We start from the raw sequence: 26,142 nt of genomic DNA on the forward strand, positions 1-26,142 counted from the left end.
ACTTATCCTATACCCTGAATATAACATGAACAACCCCTTCAATCTTGGTATTTTATTTTTATTCATTTTTTTTATAGATAAAAATATTTGCTGTAAAAGTGATATTCAAACTGAACTGTTGAACCATTTTCAAAAGGATTTAAAAAAGTATGCATTTGTTAATTTAATGTTGAAAAAAATATATATAAACCTGCTTTTAAATTTATAGATATTTTTTAAGATCACAATTTTACAAGAAACTATATAGATTGTTGCAAATATACGGATTACTACTTAGTTAGCTAATGGTATGCTCAGTTTCTTTGGCAACACACTTGGTGCATTGCTGATTGATATTTGGACACCTCAAACACACTCTAAGTAACACAACTCAATCTTGTGTTTCTGATAAATAACCAAAACCAAACTATTGCGTAGTCTTAAGGTGCGGTCACATTTACAGTTTTTCAGCAAATTTTCGCAGGCCAAATCCAGCCATTTCAATAGGAATTCATGTGATTGGGAATTTGACTTGAGGGCGAAAGATTTCCCCATGCATGTTTTGCAAATACGTTGGCATGCCAATTCGCCTCGAAAATGTTGCAGAAATTTTGGTAATGAGACGACACCTTTACACATGAGGCAGCATTCTGAATGGTTACATTTGTGTTAAGTCACATTAGTAACCCTCTCATTGATGGGGTTATCTCTTTGCTTGCGGGGAGTAGAGGAATATAGCGCTGAAGGTGGAGAGGATCTCTCTAGATTCGGAGATCGCTAGCTTCCCGGCGGTGCGGACCAAGGCCACGTTGTCACCTCGCCTGAGAGGGAGGATGAGGCTGAAGGACGCAGACCCCCCACACGCGCACTGATCTGGGGTCAGCCGCGGGTGGCCACTCCGGTAACCCGCTGTGTCCAACTTCTGCACGCTGCGATTGGATACCGAGAGCACAGCTTCTGCATGCTCGCCCTGCGGAGCTGTTAGAACGGCAGTCACCAAATAACGGCCGTCGATGGGAACCGCGAAGATCCCTACAGAGGGGGAGGTAACACATCAGCAGCCAAATAGGATATAGGTTGTACACTGAAAGCCCATATGGGGAAACCTCAACCAGTTAGGAAAAACTCAACATTTATCTGAACACGTTTATCTCAAATAGAGTTTGAGGGTTTCGATTTACCTGTCTGAGGGTTATAGTGTCCTCCATCATTGACTAGCACCCTATTAAAGCGGATGATACCGAAGTCCCCTGAGAAAGTTTGCCGTGTAAGGCCAGCAGAGAAAGAAAATGGGTCCGTCAAGGAGTTCTGCTGTGACACTATTGGGAAGAAGAGACATGAATGAAGATCACATGTTCGAGAGATGTTTCGGGTTAGACATTCTGATCTTGACACATACATATTGATCTTTACAAGCAGAGTCCAAAATTAACTTTGACAGACCTGCCAATGGAGACATTTTTCACTGGCCATGAAACCACAAAATTCTTAAGCAGTTTTTATCTTATTTTATTTTATAATTGTTATACTATTGTTATAATAGAGGTTGTAGTATTCATTCATATTTTTAATTTGATATAGTACTTTTTTATTTTAATTTTTGTCATTTTATTATATTTCTAAATATTTAGCTTTTATTTCACTAGATTTCAAATAGTCATTAGTACTTCAGCTTTAATTTACTTTATTTCAGTTTGTTTTGTTTATATTTTATTTCAGATATATTTCAATTAACAAAACAATTATTAATATTTTTTGTTATCAATAACAACACTGCCTTTGACTTAAATGAATTATACTTACCTAACTGATAAATTAAAGTTTTAAGCATAAATCAAATACACAAAGCATAAATCAATTTATTAAGGTCTATCTATGCTATGAAAAGCGGATTTAAGTAAAGTCGTTAGAAGGCACCCACGTTAAGAGTTTTCTTGATGTAAAGTATGTCTTTGATTTGAATCATGCACATCACTTCCATCTGTTCCCATGTGTTATGTTGCAGTTCCTAATAAAGTTATCAGGCACTGACAAAGAATGTGCCAAAGCCCATTTATGTTTGCAACTTGCACTTGGCAGGTGTTCATTTTGGACCCTGTTCACAAGTTATGAAATTATAAATAGCTGGAATATTTCAAAATCCTTTTTTATTACAACATAATCTGATATGAACTATTTTATTGTATTATAACTTGTTACCTGGAGTAGCAATGGGTCTTTGATATGCAGAACTCCACGGGACATGGGCAACTGTAATGAGAATTAATACTCATTAATAATTATGTAAATTATAGCCATTTTTTCACCTAAAATATGTACATTGAAAAGAAAGAGAAAATATACCTGATGAATGAGGTTGTTTGGTATCATATGAGACAGGATTGACAGGAGCATAACCTATGGGAAGAGGAGGAAAAAACAACCTAATTTTGTGATGCTTCAAGCTTGAGCTTCCAAACATTTCTATTATTAATTCTACTTCATACCTGGAGCACCAGCAAATCCTTTCACAGGTGTTTTTGAGTCCTCTGAGCTCTGATCCCGTCTGACCGTGACCCTGCGCACATACCCAGGTGGGCCAGCTTGCCCCGTGACCACCACTGGCTGGTGTACGGCAGGTTGGTGGGGTTGAACGGGATGGATGGGATGCTTGGGGTTGCCGGGTGGCTGAGGCCAGTAGGGCTGGTGTGGGACATATGGCTGGTGCACATGGGGTCGGTCAGTGGGGACTGGCACTGTTCTATGGGGTATGATCAAAGGTATGTGGATATGAGGAACATAATGTCTCATGGGTTGTGTTGGAGCTCTAGTGTCAGGGAGTGGGACAGAGCCAGGTCTCGCTTGTCGAACAGGCAGTCCTGTGAGAAAAAAATCAAAGATTTAGGATAATAGACCAAATTGCCCATTAAATAAACATGTCAATAACATACACTACCCATTAAGGGTCTGTAAAATTTAGGAATATTATTACAATTTAAAATATATTTTTCATTAGAAAAAAACGTGTTGAAAAATGTTTATGTATTCATTGTATTCATTCATATGGTTTTGAAAAAATAAAAATGTAAAAACTGTTTGTACGTGTGTGCGTGCGTTAATGAGGTTAACATGTTTTTTCTTCATTATGGACACTGGAGAGATGTAGGACTCTTACATTTTTACTTAATACCCCCCAAAAATATCAATATAATTTTTGATTGAGTAATTTAAAACATCATTATAGAAGATGTGTAAGTCATTGTACTATATATGTGAACTGCATTTTGAATGTTTTTGATCAATTAATCGATTAAAGGGAGATTTCACCCAAAAATGAAAATTCAGTTATTTAATTCGCCATGTCTTCTTAAACCTGTATGACTTACTTTCTTCTGTGGAACACAAAATAAGATATTTTGAAGAATGCTGGTAAATAGTTTTGGTCACTACTGACTTCCCTTGTATGGAGAGAGAGAAAAAACATGAATCTCAAACATATCCCAATATAGGCAAACTATCTTCTTTTGTGTTCCACAGAAAAAAAGTCAGACAGTTTAGAAATGACACGAGGGTGAGCACATGATGAGAAAATTTTTATTTCTGAGTGAACTGTCCATTTATTAGATAAACAGGACATCACTGACCCAAACACAAAATATAGCCTATAGGTTATATGAATGCCAGCTTGCCAGCCCTCTTTTTAAAAGCATCTATAAAGCATTTTAATGGCGTTGAACACATATTGTAAAAGCTGTTAACCTTTGATTTTACTAATATTTCAGCCAAAGTACTTTTGCCAATGCTTGTAAATAAAACACCACAGAGAGCTTTACATGTTCAATTCAAGTGGTTTTGAACTTCACACTTTGGTTATAAAGGCTTTTGGTTATGTAGTGCTGTCAGCTTGGAGTCTAATGAGGGAGAAAATCTTTTTTTTCTCCCAGGTTACACTTCCAGCCCTCGAGATCTTGCACTTCTCTCACTCTTTTCCAAAACCTCACATTTATTTATTTAATCCCCTTTCACTGTCACAAGCTTTTCTACAGCGATGCGAGAAAACAACTTTCCTGTCCTACCAGATGCTGCCGTCTAAATTGAGAAGTGTAATGCGTCATTCCTGACATTAGGGTCTATTTGGACTCCGGATTCTATTGGCTGTAGTAGGAAGTGATTCAAAAGAGGGGCGGAGCTTGAGTCCCATGGGTTCACTTCAAAGCTAATCAACTCATACTGGCAAAATGGACACAGCTAAAATCCTGCGTCAGTGCCGTTAGTCTGCATTTAAGATGCTGCCCAAATATCGGATTTCACACAAACATATTCCCACCCACATACATTAAATCTCCCAAGGGATAATATGCATCTATCTGTGGGTTTCCCAGAAGCCTGTTTGGCAGTCTGAGCAAATAACAGACTCATCACACGCATAATGCCTCACGGCAGCAAGACAAACACATGCTTCAGTGTAAATCATGGAGATGCTGATTTTAAATACTGGATGCAGGGACTGATAGCTGTGGGTTTAATGAGTCAAAAGCACTCAACGGAAATGAAGGATCCACCACCCTGTGATGTGGAGAGCTTTATTTAAAAACATATTTAGATGATGAATGGAAGATCTGAACGGTCTTTCTGTTGACAGTTTTGGGTTTGGAAGGGAAAAAAAGCTCCTCGGGGTGTGGTGATTCTGTGCATGGATACAAACACACAAAGTGAAACAACAGAAGGGCCGGTTCATACAGAATGCGTTTTGGCTGATATTAATCAGCAGTGGAACGAAAAAAAAAAGCGTTTTTAACTTGAACGCCACGTTTTTAGAATGCCGTGTCAAGCACAAGACGCTGTAAAAGACATGGAACGAGAGCGCAATGCTCAAACACGTCCGTCTAGTGCGTTTACATTGAAAAACCATGAACAAGTAGCGCAGTGGAATGGAAAAATGCGTTCCGTGTGAACCGTACCCTGCTGTAATGATCAGACCTTTTGGCCTGATCCAGTCTGAGAACTTCCACATTGGTTTCTCTAGACCCAGAGGAACTTTAACCTCGGGCCAAATGGGAACACCTTCCAGTTTGGCACATAAAAGTCTGTTTATGGCTTCACACAATGTTACATGAAGCAAAACAAGAGTAAACACATTCAGCGAGAACAGGAAAGAGTTTCCCTGACATCCTCTGGACATAGAGATATTAATCAGCAGGAAGACGGAGAAAGGAACGAGGACACGGCTGATAAGAGTCTGGGGAGGAAGGGGACACTATTCAAAGTTCATATCCATTTTTGGGGGTATCTGGAGAATACGAAACAACATCATTGCCTAACAAATGTTTCCACAGTACATGGAAATGGTTCAAGATGTATTCAAGAACTGAAATTAAGTCATTGTCTCCAAAGCAAACAGTGAGGAGTTTTCTGAACACGCCTGATTCGCGGCCAGAAAAATGAATCATCATTAGTTGAGGGTGTTTTCTACGCAGCCCGTAAAAAACATTCCCAGGCTTAATTGATGCCCTGAACCATGAAGAAGAAACTAATGAAAAATCAATGAAGAGCCATTAGAGTAAATTACAAGAAACTGAGCTTGGTTGCTGTCACAGACACACAGCTGGATGGGCCGTTCCAGTATTGTGCAATGTGCCTCTGCCACGATCAGCGGCCAAAGAGTTTGAGTAATGCTGAAGCTATTCAGGGATAAGGGCTATTGTGTTTCTGACTTGAAAGTTTAACTGTATCATGTCCCACAACTACGGATGGGAATCAAGAAAGGTTCAATTGATTCCTTTTAATGATTCCAGATCCATTACTGAATCTTTTTAGAACTTGTAAGGAAAAGTAATTTGGAAATAAAGAAATGGAATTTAATTTCTACATTATGAATTAATGTCAATAACAGATAAATGTGTTGTCTTAAATTGACATTTTTAGTCTATTTAGAGACAACATGCATGCACTGCAGCCCAATAGTTAGCCTACATGTTATGCTATATATTACATCACAGTACTAAACACACAATGTCTTACATATCTCAATGTTTTTTTTTTTTTTCACTGACAAAACTAAAGCGCATCTTTAACTACATGTTGTCAAATTAACAACCAGTCAGTAACAAGAGAATTAAGAATCACAGTTCAGCTGCATGTGTCTTATTCATTAAAAAGAAACGGCTCTGTGATTTTGATTCGCTAAAAAGAACCAGAGTTATATGTTTGGGAATCGAGATACAGTGGTTGCACTGTCTCTTTCGCACAATAGATTCAGTAGCGTTGTTGCTGCGGTGCTGAATAAATAGTGCAGGAAACTCTATCAGAGCATTTTACTTCAGTCTTCCGACCACAGCGGATTTAGCTTTTTAATTGGCTGCAACACTTTTTTTTAGGTTAAAGGACAAATGTATTGTGTATTAACACTGCATAAGTGCCCTTACATTTAAATATATACAGATCTTTGACCACCAACACAGTCTGTCTGCTGTTTAGCCACAGCACTTGGGAAAACGGCTTTTGTTTCTGCAAGAGACGGACCTCCACCCTTATCAGGAATGATGACATCACCCTTTAACGGGAGTTTAAGAGAATGTATGTTCTCTAGTGACATCACAGTCATCTCATAGCTGAACATCTGCAGAGGGGTGTGGGAATTCGTCACCTCCTGAGGCCCGTACGTTGACTTTGCAGCTTAATGAGTAACAGATCCGCCTGCAACTGAACTCGCTCGCCAGTTCTAAATGTTATGGGCGGAGAAAGCTGGGCATGACTAAAAGATATTCGAAGACCACACAACTTCTCCACTCATAAAGTGAAGATCAATGTTTCTGTGATGCTAAATATAAACATACTGTGAGCTATGTATATATATACTGCATCGGTTAAAATTTACTGATCAAAGTAAAGTGAGTTAAACATTTCAGTAATTCAGTTAATAAATAATAAAAAATTATCTATGCTTTCAAAAGGCACGTAATGTTGTTACATAAAGATCACATACTGTACTAAGGATTTGTGAAAATAAAAAGCAAAAGGATCCATTCCAACATGCTTAACTGTTGTTTTGACATATTACAGGCACATACAAAGGCCACAGGAAACCTTTGCTGGCCCCCTGTCTCTCAACAGCTTGGGGGCAAACAGGTTATTGTATATGAATCCCCTTATTGGTTCAGTATGGAGAAAGGTTCCACTGCAAAACATAGCATGCCATATACTCCAAACTGTTAGATTAATGGAAATACCACATTTGGTACCCAATCCCAATAGATGATGCCACAAAAATTGATAGTTACAAGTTGGAAGACAAATACAAAGACTGACTTTCAAATGCTTCAGTTTCCATTTTCCATCTTCCTAGTTTTGCCTTTAACATCTGAAAGCTTACCTTGTTCTTTACTTGTATGGTCCTTAAGGATCTGCTTAGCCATTACTGCTAGCTGGGTCTGAAAATTCAGAAGGGAGTTCTGAAGGGCTGTGATTTCTCCTGAATGACTGCCCAGAATGCGGTTCATCTGTGCCACCTTCTTCTCCAATTCTTCTGAAAGGCCCTGGATATTGGTTGTTCCACCGTCAAGCCTTCCACAGATCTTCTCCAGAGCCGTCACCCTGTCACCCACAGCCGACACAACCTCAGCTACTCCAGTTGTGTTGAACTTACACATGCTCAACTCTGTGGCCACATGAGCGTTCAGTGCATCCACTTTGTCTTTTAGCTCCTCGATCTGGTTGTGGGTTGGTTTGCCAGTTTCTTCCCGGAGAGAAGGACCGCTTACCTGTCCTCTCTGGCAACAAGTAGAGTTCAAAGTGTAAAGGTCTTGGCTAAATTTGCTAACCGTGTCTCCCAATCCCGTTATAGCTCCAGTCAAGCCATTAACGTTGTCAGTCAAAGCATTTAGTCGTTTGCTTGTGTCCTGCATATGTGCATTGATGAATTGTTTTTCAGGTGACATCCTGATAGTATCCTCTAATGCATGAATCTTTGTTACGTTGTTCACCAAATCAGAGCGTAAAACATTCAGATCATTTCTCAAGACCTTTAGAAGACTATCCAAACCTTCTGGCTTTTGGGAATCAGTAGGTAGGTTTGTTTTGCAGTCGGTTGCGCATATCTGCCCGAATGCATTAAACTTGTCTTCCAACCCCTGTATAAGGTGCTTGTTAGCGTTAACCTGAGTTTGCAGTGCATCATCAGAATCGCTGGACATCCCCGGGAAGGAGTTGTTGCTCATCTCGATCAACATGGAAGTGAACTGATCCTGCATAGCATTGAGTTTCTGGTCCAGAAGTTGACGTAGCATAGCTACTTCATCCATCATTTCCTTGGTAAGTTTTTCATCCACATAGAAGCAATAAGTCTCTGCGTTCCTCTCAGTGACGTTCATCCTGTCCTCCAGGTCCTCAATGCGTGAATCAAGAATGTCTTCCATCTTTGGCGAGGACAGATGCTTTAGCTCGTTGTCCACTCTGGCGTTCAGGACACGATGGGCTTCTGCCACTCGAACAAGTTCCTTCCTCAAGTCGTAGTAATCACTATCGTCTTTTCCAATGGCTGTTTGACGGTTTGCGCGCATTAGACCATCTGACATGGACAAATCCAATCTGAGCTCACGGATCTCCTTTCGAAGCTCAGCTTCCTTGTTGTGCACTAGATCTGTGAGGCTTAAATAGCCGCTTTCCTTTCCTTCTCCAGATGCTTTTTGAAGAGATTGAATCTTTTCATCACACGTATTTTTCAGCTTAGCCATCTCGTCTTCCATGTTTACAACAATCTCTTTCTTGAGCTTCTCAAATTTCTCCTCAATATAAGTCTGTAGGATGTCTATATCTTGAGCAGCAGCACCTGTGACTGGTAGGCCTTGAGAGGTACTATCCATAAGCATTCGGATCTGCCCGTCGTGCCCTGTCACTGTTCCCCTCAGTTCCTCAAGAGTTTCGTCTTTGCTTTTGAGAGCATCTGTCATATCGTTGAGCCTGGCCAATACCGTCTCGATTTCTCTTTCTCCATGGATGTGGCCTCTCATGGCCTGATGGCCATCTAGATGCACCACACTCTCCTCCGTGCCTCCCGTTCTTGCGCTGTCAGGTGAAGTCCTGTCATTGAGGAGGGTAATGAGCATCTTGCTGGTGTCCTCCTGTAAGTCTGTCCGCAGGTTCTCAGCCATACCTGTCATGGCTGCCTGGAGATCCAGCACAGTCTGAGAGAGACGCTGCACTTCTTCCTCCAACATGCGTGTTTTGTCAGCTCCTCGTCTGATATCATATTGTCCTGTTTCTCGACGTTCTGATCCTGAGGTAACAAAAAAACTAAAATTAAGGCGTTATTCAATGAATGATTATACAGACAATAATCAATGAATATATATATATATATATATATATATATATTTAGGATTTATATATTTAACATAAATAGTTAAATATATACATATTTAACATAAATAGTTCATACAGCATTATTTTCTGCATTATTTTTTGGTAAATAGTAAAGTCATCTGTAAATATATAAAAAAAATTCCATTGGTTTTCTCAAAGTGATAATCGCTTTATTTAGAAGAAACCTAAAACGCTTTATGACCTGCTTATATTCACCTCTGACACATCACTTTGATACTGTAAATTGCTTTTTACACTTGAAATAGTTAACCCTGGGTCATTCTAAACCCCGGGTAAACTGAATCCTGAGTTATTTTGCTTCACGTTTCACACTGCTCATTATTTACCTGGGTTAACAATTAATCATGGGTATTCATAAACTGATGTTTCACATTGTACTGTACATTCCTTATGTACATTCTTATTTGCATATTTGCGAGGTCAGTGTCATTGATTGGAGTAATGCAGCACACGACCTGTTTACATAAAAGCTCTAGGATTGCGCAGCCTCATATTGCCGACTGTACTATTGAGTTTATGGTTTACTGAATGTATACTTCGGACTAAAAAGGTAAGAATGAAACGGTCTCCTCTTCACTCAAATTGTCATGTTTTCTGTCAGCATTTGATATTTTTTATCTCAAACGCTGAATTTACTGATTATATATGTGCAGTGTTTCCGTGACTTTAAAAAGCATGCAAATATGTACGCGATTGGTTGTCTGTTGCTTTAGCGTCTACAGTAGCTTTAACATTCTCGTTTCACACTGTACAAGTTTAACACCGCAATAACACTGCAAAAGTGGTACTAACCCTGCTTCTAAATCACAAGTGTGAAACGTTCCATTACCCGGGGTTAAAAGCAGTGATTAGAACGACGATAACCCGGGGTTAAGTGCAGTGTCAAAAGCCCTTAAATGTGGTCTCATGTTGCATGATCACAAAACAGATAAGTACATTCTGATTTAGATTATTGTTTGCTCTTTTTTCTATTGCTGGTTTGAGTGGCACACGCACATTTGTTTAGTGAAATTCAAAAGAGACTCTCCAAATTCTTTTCCAAACAACATACTTTGTGCTGGTCGAGTTTGTCCACGCTGTGGCTGTGGGTGTTGTGGGTTTGATTGTGGATATTCTGTCTGTCTGTTTGGAGAACCTTTCACTTCTCTGCAGTCTGGGCCCTGGTATCCCGGGCAGCACCTCCATTCTAACTCAGTCACAGTCTTGTATGCTATCTTGTAAGTCGGACGAAACCGAGTACGGTATCTGAAAAACAAAACAAACCCCCCCCCAAAAAAAAAACATGATTAGAATGACATAAAATTACATGAAAAAAAAAAGACTCCACAATCTCATTTTAAAAAATGACTTGATCAAACCATCTTTTACAAGGCTTAAGCTACTTATTGCTATTACTTTGTTTGAACCGTGAGTAATGGACCATGAAGCATTGCCCCCATTACAGGATGAAAGCAAAGGTAAAGGCAAGCATTAACTTGCGCAGACGGAGGGATTAATAAGAAGAGTCTTCTGGCCTAGTCTGTTCAGCTTCACTTAATGATGTTGATCTTGTTACTTCTGATGGATAATGCTGCAATTAGAAGTGCCATCATTCTAGTTCTTATGCCACAGCAAGTTGAGCCAAACAATTCAAATCACAGTTGCTTCAGATGACAGCAAAAGAGCCCTTGGTGAAATGCTAGTCCAAAAGTGAGTATTCAGGAAAAGACACATATGACAGCCTTGAATTCCTTACACAACTTCAAACGTGACCTCGATTTTTTATATTAAAGAGAATGAAATCAACATTAATCACTGAAGTGTAATCTGTATTAAATAGGCTACTCAAAAGCTGCCTTAAATATAGCTTTGATTGCCTGTCGTTCAAAATTCCATTGTAATTATTTCAACTTAGTGTACAGTTTAATGCATATACTGTTATACCTGGCAGTCTCCACATATTCAGCTAATCAAATACTTGTCTGACCCAAAGTGCTTTTAAAGCAAACAACAGCTTGCATGATTTCTTGTGACAGTAGTGGTGCAGCGGAACGAAGCTCAGTTTGTGAATACTGTGAGTAACATTTTCTAAAAAAGCATCACAATTCTGTCATAACAATTATAGACTGTGACTTTCAATTGAATAAGTGAATGTCTTTAATGTACCCTAATCTAAATGTTTACTACATATTAAGCAAAACTGACCACTTGTCAGTGCTATATATAACAAAAAGTTAAATATAGCACTATATATTATTTAGCCTATATAAAGCTAACAAACTGTGAACAGCTTGTGTACATCTTGGACCTCACTCTTGGTGTTGACATAGAATTTGCACAATTTGCTAAATCTAAAACACACAAAAAAAAGATAATTTCAAAAAACACCAAGTGCTGATAGTTTGTATTGAGCACTGAGACATTTTACTGATTGTATCCATAGATATTATATAGAGACTAGATGCCCTATTGGCCGCTGGGCACCGAGAAATACGGCGGCCATCTTAAACCGGTCGTACTCCTAGTTTCGTTGCTTAGCAGCAGTCAGATTCCAGAGCACTGTGGAGCATTTTCCTGTTCTAATCGGCGGACCAGCGCAAATAGGGCCCGGGATTACTTTTCACAAGTAATTTTTAACATTACCGTACTTTTGGTTTTATTTTGTGAATAGAATATTACCAGATAATTGAGAAGGAGCAAGGATCTTTGATATTACTGTACAGAAATCGTAGCCAGCTAACGTTAGCTAGGCTGTGTTTACTGCATCACTCGACATGGAGAGGTTGGGTAAAGTAATAATTATAAGAGCTTCTCGGTTATCAGATACAAGCATTCAACGGCCCTGTAGTATACATATATACATATAGGTTATTTGTGTTTGCCCACGTGATATCAGGAAGCAATCTATGTAAGTTAATAACTTTAACTTACCTGTGTAACGTTAACTTTAATACACACATGACGGCGATGCGCAAATCGAGTGTGTGTGAGTGTGAGAGAGAGAGTAAGTGTATGTATATGTGTGTGTGTGTGTCACATCATTATTGTTTCTTCAACTTATTAAAATATCTTACTTTACTGAAACTATCTGTTTCTGCTTCTTTATCATATTTATAGTGTATGATTTATAAAATACCTTATATCCTACATCACATATTTAGATTTTGGACGTCTGGTCACTTTATATCTGATATCAGAATATGATATTACTGTTAAGCCTACTATGAATATTAAAATATGCCGAACCATGTGTCCTGTATCATAGCTACATGAATGACATTTGCAGAAAAAAACCCCGCGTGAAAATCAGTTCGGTATTCAGTGAGGTATGATTAAATAAATGCGCTGACAGCTCATTGCACCTGCCATACAGAATACACTGAGTGGAGCGGGTGACCGGTTTAAGATGGCGGCTCCACGGCTCGACCGCGCTAGTAGGCAGTAGCGGTCGATAGGGCGTCTATCTATATGATGTCTATGATTGTATCACTCCGCTTTTGTTTACGTCATTCCAGACTAGAGTAGGCTATGTGAGCTGCGTGGAAAAGCGTTTCTCCCAAAATCGGAGCATGTGTTCTCTGGAAGAAGAAAAACGTGTTCTGGAAAATCCAGAGTTATTACAGAACGCAGGGCGGGGAAATCTGTCACTCCGTTCCACTCACATAGCCTACACTGCTCCAGAACAGAACGCATGCGTTTGCGCTGCAAATATTTGACCGAACTGGCTAATAACTAAGTTATTGAATATTAACAAATTGTTTATATTTCTTGTTTATGTCGTAAAAGCAAAATTTACACTCACAATTATGTATTGTCGTGTCGTCCATATAAACGCCTGTGTAGGCTATGTGTAACTGGGGGGGGTTAGCATGAATCATGGATTTGGTGTAGTTGGTAGGCTATAGTGTCTTTGAGTCCATAAGGAGCATGAGAACTACCTAACATCAATACTTCCACATGCCCCTCCCGGTCTCTCGAGTACTTACATCATTTGTGGCTCACAGTCAGGCTGATGCTCGGGACACTGCGCGCGTTCAGGTTCAACGTGACTTTCCACGCTGCCTTGAACTGCGCAGCTTATGTTCTTTTGGACAATAAAGGCGCACCAGTTTCTGTACAAAAAAAAAAAAAAAAACAGATAAAAAAAAGAGAGACCAGAATAAGCATAATTTGAGATGGTTATTTTTGTTGTTGCAGAGCAAAAACAAACTCGTGTATTTTTTCATTTAATTAGTCCCGAATGTGGAAAAAAATGGTGTTAACGTGAAAAGTATCTCTTCTTTCAAAATTAAAACAAATGTTTTTAACACCCTGAAAAAAAAAACATTGAAATGAACACCGAGAAGAGGAATGTTCAATAAATCGATTGACCTCTTACTAGCCTGTTGTTTTAGCGATTAAACCAAATAATAGCACTACACGTCACTCCAGGAGATTGCTGTGAGTGAAATAATTTGTAGATACAGATAACATATAGGCTAAACATTCTCATTGACGATCCGCTGTTAACATTCGTATCATTTCTTGAGCAACTTACTTATTTCTGTGCCTGTGAACGGCTCCTGAATATGCGTTGCCCTGGAACAGACTTGAGGGATATCCATGAGTGAGAGAAAAGCTTATGATAAATAAAACTGATAACTGTACACTAGGGAAAGGTGGCTGGCAATTCATTGTCTAAAATCAAAACAGTCCAAAACCTGCACTGTGTCAGCGCGAGAAAAGTTGAGCAGCGTTTCGGGCTCTGGAGACCAGAGAATAAAGAGAGCGCGTTCAACTTACTGCTAAGTTTGACAAAGTTCGAGGAAGTCAGAAAAATTGAAGGTGGACTCTAGTCTGCAGGGGTTCAGCCCTTCTGAAAGAAGAAGGGGGTGGTGGATGGGGGTAGGGGAAGTCATCGGAAAAAACAAAAACAATAGCGCCCCTGCATACCCCACCAAGCGTGTTTTAAATGAACACGGTTTGAGAGCTCAATTGAAAACATCTGCCTTTATCTCTGTTACAGGAAACTGTTATTTGGTGATCGTAAGCTTCTCAAAAACAGTGAATAAAAAAGAGAAATGCTTCAATTTGTTTACACAGAGTTGCAAAAACATTTGACACGTTTAACCCCATTGCTATTTGTGCTTAGGCTATCAGATACAGGCTTTATACAGGCACATATTCTTGCCTGTGTAAAGAAATATACGTTTTGGCTTTCAAAATGGATGGATGGATGGATGGAGATAGATAGATAGATAGATAGATAGATAGATAGATAGATAGATAGATAGATAGATAGATAGATAGATAGATAGATAGATAGATAGATAGATAGATAGATAGATAGATAGATAGATAGATAGATAACACACCCATGAAAAACATGGAGTATATAAAAACACAATTTCTTTATGATGCACTAAATAACACTAAACAAATCGAACTTTTCATGAGCAGTGTGTGCTTAAGCCTATACATTGTGTGATACCATTAAACATGATGTAACTGTAAATGTAGCATAGGTCCCCAAAATTTGTTACCAGGCCTCCTTAAAAAATTCCGGGAATTATTTAAAATCATTTTACTTCCAAAAGGTTTGATGATAACTAAATTAAGCCATAAGCGATGCCATATTCACTCAAACCACTGACTGCTGCTGCTTCAATTGCTTTTAGAGGCAAAGCTTCTCCATAACTTCTGGTCAGTTTTCTCCGTAATAACAGCATTGGCGATTTGGCAAATGATCCAGTGCGCAGGCCTATCTGTGTTTGCGCTCTGGATAGCGTCAAAGGTTTCTATTTACAACGCGTTTTTGCAGCATTGAGCAACAGCCAATCACAAACATAACTGTTGATTTCTTGAACGCAATGGCCAATCAGAGTTGTTTAAGATTGAATCCACTCAACCGCTCAAAGTCCAGTGCTGAGTTCTGCAAGTAGGAGGTGCATTGTGCTGTGTAGAGACAGCTTCATTGATTATAACAGAATTTTGTGAGACCGATTATAACAGAATTTTGTGAGAATTTAAGATGAGTGACAGCTTTTTAGTGTTTAAATGGCTCTTTAAAAAAGCTCTTTGTAGTATAAAATTGTATTATTTATAAACTATTCAGACCTATTCAGATTTTGAATAGAACTTTTGTTTTTCATGCTTGACCAGTGGCCACGTACATGCTGCAAAGTTTGGGGATTGACATACGCATATAAAAGCGGGATTCACTCTCAAAATTGCAACAATTGACATAGTGATGATAACCATAGCAATGGATGGGACAAAAATATATGGCAAAAAAAAAAAACCGGGCCTGGTTCAAACACAGGAATTGGCTGCATTATGTAAGACAATTAGCCAATTCATTTGCCATGCCAAAGCACACATAGTATGCTACATTTCTGTTAAAATTAACAGTGTGAACGTAACCCATTTAATAACAAATAATTTATCGGGAGTGTTTATGCTTGCATGGTTAGGCAACATGTAACTTGAAACTATTTAATGGAAATCTATTTTTGTGTTTTTGGGAAAGCGCTTACGCTTGGAATTGGCTCCCTCCGCTGTGGTGCCAAGTAAATTAGATCTGGAAAACGAGATGTCCTCATTCTACTAAATAATAACAATTCACATAGTTACTCATTATGATGTTTTATTAAAAAAGTTCGGGAGGAGCATGTTCAGATAATTAACACAAGTGGAGAGCACTCAGCGCTCAATGAAAAGAGGTATATATAGATACAGCAGTCTCACCTCAATCCATTGACAGTTTAGCAGCATCCCTCCACCACCCCTTCTCCACACTGCTAGTCCTAACCACTTACATACGGGGGAGTACTCTGGGTTCGGGCCAAACTCCGAGCTCGGAGCCCTCCCCCTGGACAGCACGCCAAATACGCATTAAACTTTACTCACTCTATATAAGTGTGAACTCGTGAAATCACAGAAATATGCAGGATTTCTTCGCTTCAGCAGCTATTAAAGTCATCCTTCAAGTTTTAAATAATTCAAATGTAAATGACAAATTGGAAAGCCTATCTTCTGTAACCTACCTCATCAGACACTGTTTTGTCAGGAAAATTTTACTGGGGTTCATGGCCCAGTAAAAAGGGAATAGTGGCGCCCCCGTGGTTAGGATTTATTTGATCTCAATAACTAAAAAATAAAATAAAGAAACTAGTTGGAAGAACATGTAAAATATGAGTGAAAATACAGCAGTTGAAAATACTTATTCTCTGAACCTAACTTCAGAGCCTGAAACTGTTGCATAAAGTAGCCTGAACAGATTGTCTGGTATTGTTTATGACTGATGCCTTACACTCCAGACAAAAATGCACGCCTTTGTGTATTCATGGTCAAGGCTTACATAGTAAGAACACTCAATCAACATACGTGATTAAATCACCAAAGATGCAATTCATTATTCTGAGTGAATGTTAATGAGGTAATAACCAGAAAATGGGATTAAAAAAAAACATTATATCACAGTTTCAACGTGATGCCAAGCGGCTTCTTGCATTCGTGTTGGTTTTGGCTGTGCTCGTCATTCTCCAGCAGAGGGCAGTGTACACCCATGAAACATTGTACGCATGACGACAAAAAACGCTCAGCGTGAAGCGTCTAGCTTACGAAATCATGCTGTTGCATGTCATCTATCGCGTAGCTGAAAACGACTCAAGATGCATGTGCATCATACAGATCACGTGCATGTGCATCATACAGATCTCCTATGAGACATTAAGTTTTTCCTTATAAAAATGTACATAGATTATGAACTTAACATCATGCAATTGAACATAAATATAGCCACAAACACATCTAAAAATACAAAAAAACTTTTGACTTCTCAAAATATTTAGTTTGAGCTGTGTGTGTGTGTGTGTGTGTGTGTGTGTGTGTGTGTGTGTGTGTGTGTGTGTGTGTGTGTGTGTGTGTGTGTGTGTGTGTGTGTGTGTGTGTGTGTGTGTGTACGAATAAAATAATTATATAAATGTCTATAAAAAATGTAAGGATTGTGCACAGTGCATTTTATAAAAAATGGCGAATGCCTCATTGTATGTGTATGTGTGTGTGTGTGTGTGTGTGTGTGTGTGTGTGTGTGTGTGTGTGTGTGTGTGTGTGTGTGTGTGTGTACGAATAAAATAATTATATAAATGTCTATAAAAAAATGTAAGGATTGTGCACAGTGCATTTTATAAAAAATGGCGAATGCCTCATTTTTAATTAAATCATCACTTATGGCTGTATTTTTCAGAATGAACATTTTTTAAAGTAGAAAATCTACTCAGGGCCCACAGGCAGCTAAAATTGCCAGAGGCTCTTATTTTTTCATCTTTTATTTTGGGGTAAATGAATATAGATGCTTTATAAACAACTGGCATACAAGTAGCCTACAACCTTAGGTGGAGTGTGTTTAATTCCTTCCGCCACTTGGGTGTTTACTCTGAAATGCACTTGGCATAGCCTATTAATTGCCTTACTTTTTTCATATTAGTTTTTAAATAAATAAATATAGCCTACTGAAAATATCTCTGGGCAATAAAGGTTCATTTATGATGGATTATAGCCTATAAAAGGATTCCGTGAGTGACCTGTGTTCACGCGTTTTGAACAAAGCACTTCTTTTTGAGGGTTCACTCACTAATCCAATTTGTGTCAGATCAGGCTGTATAGATAGTGGCCGCGTGTAAAGCACCTCTGGACCGCGTGCCGCTGGCAGTGTAGGATATGTCACGATGAAGAAAGTGAGCTGAGTTTGGTGTGATCACTGCTCCACACTCACCGCATCATAATGCCGCTGTCCTGACAGAGAAGGTGAGTCACCGTGCAAGGCTGCTCTTTCCCTGCCAGGACTCGGCGCCAAAGACCGACCAAGCTCGCAAACTTCTGCAGCACCAGTCTGTGCCCACACCATCACCTCGATTCACTTTTTTTTAAAATTCTGCGTCGCTTTGTCTTTAGTCTCTGTTGTTTGTGTGAAAATCCTCCTCTCAGCACTACGCCCCCTCTCAGGCAGGCGGGTGTCAACGGGAGGCGCTGAGATGGAGACTCTCACGCTGTTTATGGCTAGGTAATGGATAGCATCTCACTCCATGCGAACAAAGGGCAGAAAGCAGCCTCGTGTTCCTCTTTGGGGTTTTGCTCTGTCTTTGTGGAGCGTGAGATATTCATCTCGCTTCTTTAATTAGGATAAAATGTTGCGTTTTTAGCACAAAATCTGCCTTGTTGAATCTAATTAGCAGTACACTCCAGGTAACCTTTCTAGTGCTACTTGGGGAAGTATTGTAACGCTTGAGAAGACCGTCCCAAATATAATGTTTGAAACTTGCTTGCTGTAGCCTATATGCATGCACCCACTGCGTTTGAGAACTAACAAAGCAAGAGTTTCTCATTCTCTCCCTCACAGATCAAACAGACACACAGAGGATTGTAATTTATTGGCTCTAAAATGTTAATATGGCCATAAGCCTTACTCATGAATTTTTGATAAGGGCCATGGCAGTCTTGTCACCTAAAATGTTAATGAGGTGAGATTACATTGGGGCGGGAAGGTCCCTGTCAGCAACTGAACAAATAGCACAGATGAGCTAAATTTATAAGACTTTCTGACGAGAACAAGACAAGCAAAGGGCACCGGCATCTTTTCAGGTTGAGCCAAAATGATGGAGAACGGAGATAATGAATTGCACCAAGTGCATTTGCTCAAGGATAATGAATCATTTGTTTAATGTAATGTTGTTATTTTTCAAGTCTTTTGCTCCACCTACATGTCTGAAATGGGTCACGATGTAAGCTACATTTAATTAATCTCCTCCTGTCGGATGTAGTCTGAGCATGTCGTCCTCGTGTCCTGATGTCTACGTCATCAGCCTGGATCTAACGTATGAAACATTAATCTGTTCTTATCTGAAACTTGAGTGTTAGTTGTTGGGGAATGACGTGCAGGGAACGATTATTCAAAATAATTATATTCCTAATGTTCCAGTTCAATGAACTCGACAAATCCATCATTGATTCATCTCCATTGTTTTAAAGCTCCCACGCATTTTCACAGCACTCGCAGTTGTCACTCCTCCATGTCTTTAGCACTTTTTTTTTCTGAAGGCATTCGTTAAGCTACCTTAGGCATCCTGTTGAATTAAATAGCTTTATCTTCCACGCTTTGATTTCATTAACTATAATTCAGCTATATTACTTGCATGCACTGAGTTGACCTGTTAGAACATTCCACATCTTTTAAAATTATTTGATTCAGGTGTCAAATAAATAAATAAATAATACAACTTTTCTATGCTGCTTTCAGATGTTGGATAAAGGGATAACCTTGAGCGTCGGCATGACGTGACTTTGCTCTCCTCTTTTGCTTCAATTAAGTGGAAGTCTTTGAAAGAAGCTGCAATCCTTCATACTCAAATACCACCCCACCATCCGTCTATTTAATCAAATATCTAAGCAAATGCGTGCGGATGAATCAAGCTTTGAGTGAGAAGCATTTGCAAGGCCTTGGAGGACATGCATTATGGTCAAGCAAGAAAAGAGGTGTCGGGCAAGTTCAGGTGCAACATTACACTTTTCACAGGTGAAAAGAATGTGTACTGAATTGATGTTGATGATAGTAAGGGCCCGGGGAGGGACAAGCGACTTTTTTGTCCTGAGGCAATAACCTGAGGGGACGCCAGTAGCGCCCCTGATGATCATACGGAACTCATGAGAGAATGCAACGACTTAATGAGTTGTTGTATAAATTCGTATCATTTGATTTGTACAAAACCTTTTTTTTTGGAAAAAACTTAAGCAATAAGGTCCACCTAAACCCCACCTATAAATCTAACCCTTGGTGGGGCGTAAGCAGGTTGTAAGAAAATTTTACAAATCAGATCGTATAAATTCAAAGAATTCACCACCAATTCGCCAAACCGTAAAATAGTTAAAAATTGGCATGAGAGTATGTATATCAGATGGGCTTTCATATTAGTGGGCTTAAGCTAGAAAATTAAGCTAGAAAATCATTCACTCACCCTATTGTTCCAAAGCTGTATTACTTTCTTCAATGTAACACAACAGAAGATATTTTGAGGCTGAAACCATCTTCACATCTTCTTTTAATATCTTTTTTGTTTACCACAGAAGTCATAAAGGTTTGGAACTTACATAAGTAGCCTAAATGATGACAGAATTTTCATTTTTGTGTGACTATCACTTTAAATCTTTGGCGAAGTGAGTTTGGCTAGCATGAGAATCATTAGCATCAATATGCTAATGCAAGAAGCCTACAATATGAATATAAACCTCATCTATGGGCTATAGGTTCTTCAATGAAATCTGAATGTATGTTTTATGTTTTCTGCCGTTGTGTATTTCACAGCCAAGGTAATCTCTGAAATGTTTTCTAAGCACTTTGTCTGCCCACATTACTATGTGGTTTCTGACAGTGGAGACAGTTATTAGGGGACTCAGATCAATAATACATGCTAAAGACCAACTAATGCTCCATGGAGACAGACACCATTTGTTCATCCTGTGGCTAACATCCAATCTTACACACACTGAATGAAAGCAGGATTATGGGAAAGGCAGTGGGGTTGGCAGGCGCACTGATTTGGTCCTTCAGCAAGCAACAGGTTACAGCCTATGCACAATATGGAGCCGAGATTCAATGTGTTATGGAAATGAGATCATTCTTTATTTGATTAACGTTCCAAAGAGGAAGCCACGTGCCGTGCAATATTTTTGAGACTTTCATAGAATTTATTTTATCGACTAGCGGCAAACACACAAAAACAACAGAGCCAGAAGAAGTGAGAAGAGGTAGCAAACAAGCTTATTGCAGCCTTCCCTCAGAGAAACGCTTTCATCCTCATATTGCTGTAATGCTTCAAAAATCAATACCGGGCTGCCAAACAGGTCAAAATGCAATAAGTGTGCAATCTGTCCGGGAAATAACATTGGCAGAAGCCAGTGCCACTGTCCCGTGGGATCGCTCCTCTCCCTCGGCCAGAGAGCGCAGGGTTAATGCATTTCCCACATCACTGATCCCAGAGCAGCGCAGTGCTACGTCAGGCCACGCCATCTGAAATGCCAGATAACACGAAAAAAGACAATAGTTTGATTATCTCATTACGTGCTGATTGGCCCAACTGTCTGTTTCCTCTTCTGTGACCGTTTTCCTGTCTCATTTCCAGGACTGGACATCTCTGTGTCATGTTCTTTTTAGACCATTAGTCCACAATTAGAGCAAACGCAGAGCGTGCTGCAGAGGAAGTGACCATGCAGCGGTGTTCACAGCTGAGTGTGTGTCAGCAGGTCAGAGTTAGTCTCATGCCTCAAGACTCACGTAAAACAAACAGCAGCGTCGTACAATTGGTTATCGTCACATTTACTTTTTGTATTTCCGTTTGCTCCAATGCCAAAAGAAAAAAATCCTTGCTTGCATTTCCAAGACATTCCAAAACATGGACAAAAATATATAGAGATTGATTAGAGCAGTCAGAAGATAAAATGATGTTAAATTTGCCGTCACTCCCTCAGCCGTTGTATTAGAATCACCCTCGCAGCAGCGTTAATTATTATTATTATTTTTTTATCATTTACTGCCAAGATAATCTAACACAATATGTAGCGTTATAAATGTGTATTACAATTTTGTAAAATAAAAATGTGAAAAACTTTACTATATTTGTGATGTTGATAACTGGAAACGCGTCATCACAGTCTGTAAAAAGAGTTCATTATGTTCAGGATTGGACCTGAAGTGCACTTAATGTTCACTTGCGGTCTTGTGAACTAACAATGGCCACCGCATGTGTGGCCAACAAAACCATAAGGTGTCCCATTTGTCATTTTAGGTTTCCGAAGGGTGCTTGCGAGAGCCCTCTTTACAGCCGATATGCACCCTCGATGCACACTTTTGCTGCGCTTGCACTGAAGCAAGCCCTGCGGCAGACTTCTTCCCGACAGTCATTGGTCCAAATGGAATCCTAAGCCCTGGTGAACTTCCTTCGAGTCCACACGTTCGTGACGGAATGGTGGCCATTGTAAGTCCACAAGACCGCAAGTGCATGTGAAGTGTGGCAGGGGACAGGGCTAAAGAGGCATTACGTCACAAAATTTTCTAGAATTTGTTTGGCTCAGTGATGTTCCAAGAGAGCTGAGACTTTTCACAGTTTTTATCACTCCGCTTGTCTGTTCTTGTTGTTTTCTCAGATGCAGTGTGTATTATGGTGGGGATCTTTCAGTAACTCTGCTAGTAACTTTCTGCAAGTTAAATCGATACACCCGTATCTCACACTCTGTGCCCGAATATTCCTACTTCCTTACTATATAGTAGGTGAAAAGCAATATGTGAGCTGAGTAGGGACAGTGCACTTCAGAATCTCAATGGAAGTAATTAGTTATCTGGGTACTTTTCACCTAATATTAATGAATACTGTAAATTCAGACATTCGCATAATGGGTGAATTATTGAATTACTGATTCGTTCACAACAATGATTGATTCTGGAAGGAAGCAAGTGACTGTTGCTGTGAGTTATTCCTTGAACTATTTGTTCAAATCGCTGATTATTTCAGGAATTAATCAAGTGACGACCTTTATGATTAAGTCATTGAATCATTCACCCAAATGACTTGTTCAAAATGCTGATTCTTTCATGAACTGTATTTATGGGTGAACCTGGAATGGAGCTGGAAAATGATTGGAATGTGATTACAGACCACTTTGATTACTGTCGTTCTGTCAGGACCACTATCGGCAAATACGATTGACAATTAGCATAGTTTGGATTGGCGGTATGGTTCCGTTCTGGGATGGCATGGACAAGAGCAGCAATAACCCCTGGGGTAAACAGAACAGAACCAACATGAATGTATTGCAGATATCATTGATTCAAGATTTTAAAGTACAACATAATTCGAGAATTTATTCTGATTCAAGGGGAATCCGAATGCCAAATCCTGACTGGATGAGAGGAGGAGCTGGGGACGGAGGAGGGTAATTTGCTCAGAAACGCGATAGCTGCTGATAATACTGAAGGAGCTCATATATGTATACAGTGATAGGCGTCGCATTCCTATAGGTAGACGTGGATCAGCTGAGAGTCAGCTGATGCGAGCTTGACTGACGTGACCTCCCAGAACTAACGCTAAACGCTTGATTTTTGCTTAATGCTTTTATTTCTTTTAGATCTGTGTTGGTAGTGATTTGATTTTAAATCAAATATTCTAATCCCACATCAGAAAAAGTACTGTACTATCATTTTTTTTTTTTTAATTGTGTGATTCTTAGCCTCATCGCACTCTTGATGTGAGTGTCAGCGTAAGCCAGACCTGTTTCCAGTGTTTTAACGAGACAGGAGATGTGGGCTTGTTCAGGGAAGAAGATTGTGCTGCCATGCAACAAAAGCAATCAGGGACTCGCTGCTTAGGCAGAGAGAACCATTGTACAGGTTGATTAAGTCTAAAAAAGTGTTCCCAGGGAAACGCAGGTAAAACTATTGAAATGGCTCAACTTGCGACCTTGGGTTTTTCTCATCTGTAAGTCAGGTGGTGAAGAATCACTCTAGAATTTTTTTTTCTCCCATGCTGTTGCTCAGATAAAACCAGGACATATCATGTGCATGGGTGGCATATTTTTCTGCTCTCACTGACTTAGCCTAAAAGGTAAATTGAATAAAGACTAAAGTAATGTTTTTGAAATATCCAAAGATATATATTTTTTAAATGCATCATTTATTTTTTTTAGGCTGATGACATAGTTTGACATGGTCAGTTTAACTGCAGCAGGCATTGCAAACTCTTAAGCAATTGAGTGAGATCTGAATTTCAATTTGGACTGTTTACACAACCATCCCCCCAAAATGCAAATCTTACTGCTTATTAAAATGCAGCATACAATAAGGGAGGATCTATTACAAAACACTGGCAGGGTCTGTTTCTCTGTTATCATTGTGGAGACTGGGGTTAACCTATGAGGGGAAATTTCAGCATCTTAGAGTGGGCTCAGAGCCATCAGCAAACTGCCCGGCGTAGACTGGGATGGCATTTTCATTCGACCTTAGGGTGACATCCTCATAATGGAAAGGCATCAAAAAGCTATCTGTAAAATGGAATGGATTTCAATCTCCGATGCCTGCATTGATATGCAAAATCGGTTCATCAACTGGATATAAATCTCTGTTAGATGAGTGTTGCCATTTCCACTGAATAGCCCCATTTTTAGGTCACTAAAGGATGAGACAAATATTTATACAATTTTGAATGATAGATTTTTAGTTCATTCTAAACAGAAAAGGATGCCTTTATTTATAAAGCTCATGCCTCAAATTCTCATTTTTGAAGGTAATTGAAAATACAGCATCTTATCATTCATCATTTTGCAATGATTCTTCATATTCATGAACATAAATATGAAAATATGGCATTTAGATGCATATGCACAGGATCGAGAATAAGAATGGGAGTTGTAAAGAACTGAAGGATCTGACTCTGATTCCCTTAGTTTTGCTTGTCTGTTCCATTAACAGTTTTTTTGTTTGTTTTTTGGGTAGGCTTACTTTTAATTGAAAAACATAAAAAAAAGAAGAAAAAAAAGAGAGAAAGACAAAGAAATGCAGTTCCATTGCCAAATGATCAGATTATTTAAATACATTAAAAAAAAGCCTGCAACATTTTCACTTGAAACTGAGAAACCAAATAAAAACCAAATCAGCTAATCACTTCTTGAGAGCCATCAGTCATACTATTATTCTCTTAACCCCGCACTTCTCCTCCCCTGCTGCAATTTTCCCTGATGTTTCTCCAAGGATGAGACAACATGAGCCGTCTCAGTAAGAGCAATTACAGAGAGGCGTGTCACTAAGAGTTTTTTATTTTCCCTCATGCCTCAGATAAAATTACTTTTATTGCTGTTCTCCTTCTCCCTCTGAAACCCATAATCAAAGAATATTTCCTAAGGGTGGAAACACTAGGCTAGGTTTTACATTTGTAAACTTCATTAAACAAATAAAATGTCTGTCTTTTATTGCCTCATATTGCGGTATATACAAGAAACAATTAAAGGGCAGCAAATGACAGTTATTTTTTTTGCAAAGCAGAGAAATGTTTATCAAAGCTAATGTTTCTTATATAGCTTAGTATTTCAGCAAAAAAGTCTTTGTTTGTTTTTTATGAAATGTTCTATAATAACATTCACAATGATCTTTATGAGGTTCTGGGGGTGGATGACATGAATCCAGTTGTGCCAGAATGATTTATTTGAGTTTTATGCTTTCAGATTATTGCATGTGAATGTGGGAGGCAACTTCTGTGTTCCATGTTGTGCATTTCTCTATTCCATTTCCCTGGCCATGAGATGTTATGAAGCACCTTTCATTTTAAAGGGTAAATCACCTAGACTATTTAAAGTAAAAGATAATTTCCCTTGATCACATAAAAACAAATAACAATCATCATCATGGCTGAATTCAATATCATTGTAACAGAAATATGGCAGTGTACACTGTAAAAAAATATTGTTGGTTTAACTTAATGTAAACCAATCAACAAAAACTCAAAATATTATGTTATCTAAACCACATAAATGATCTAAGTTGATTTGACAAAAGAAAAACGTTGTGATAAATCAAAGTACAGTGTACTTTCTCGCAAAGACATTTAAAGTTGTTTTCAATACATAATTGAGTGAATATGAATACAAAATAATGGATAAATATTACATTAATATCCGACAAGCCTCAGTGACTTATTATTGAAAACTCCAAGACTCCCTGTCTGTCTGTTAGGTCCACCTTAAGATTTACTCACAGTTTACAACACACTGTGATCAATATTAGCCCATTCTCTGTGAATATTGCCA

At 38.9% G+C, this 26,142-nt stretch overlaps 1 protein-coding gene across 1 annotated transcript; it reads right to left on the minus strand.

The window, feature by feature from the left end:
- Positions 1–73: 73 nt before the first annotated feature.
- emilin2a (elastin microfibril interfacer 2a) lies at positions 74–14,160 on the minus strand. The gene is made up of 9 exons (XM_079613198.1): positions 13,856–14,160; positions 13,305–13,430; positions 10,391–10,584; positions 7,331–9,232; positions 2,466–2,837; positions 2,323–2,376; positions 2,179–2,229; positions 1,161–1,298; positions 74–1,011 (listed from the first exon to the last, which is right to left on the minus strand). Exons 1-9 carry the CDS (start codon positions 13,990–13,992, stop codon positions 683–685), a joined length of 3,303 nt encoding a protein of 1,100 aa, XP_079469324.1. The 5' UTR covers positions 13,993–14,160; the 3' UTR covers positions 74–682.
- Between the last annotated feature and the right edge of the window lie 11,982 nt (positions 14,161–26,142).

The sequence above is a fragment of the Phoxinus phoxinus genome, assembly GCF_949152265.1.
Source record: "Phoxinus phoxinus genome assembly, chromosome: 5".
Classification (NCBI taxonomy): Eukaryota; Metazoa; Chordata; class Actinopteri; order Cypriniformes; family Leuciscidae; genus Phoxinus; species Phoxinus phoxinus.

Excerpts from the sequence above, each read along its gene's own strand:
- emilin2a (XM_079613198.1), bottom strand. The coding sequence starts at position 13,992 with ATGAATTGCCAGCCACCTTTCCCTAGTGTACAGTTATCAGTTTTATTT. Across the intron at positions 9,233-10,390 it reads ACAAACTCGACCAGCACAAA|GATCAGAACGTCGAGAAACA; the intron begins GTATGTTGTTTG and ends TTGTTACCTCAG. Across the intron at positions 2,838-7,330 it reads CCATACAAGTAAAGAACAAG|GACTGCCTGTTCGACAAGCG; the intron begins GTAAGCTTTCAG and ends TTTTTCTCACAG.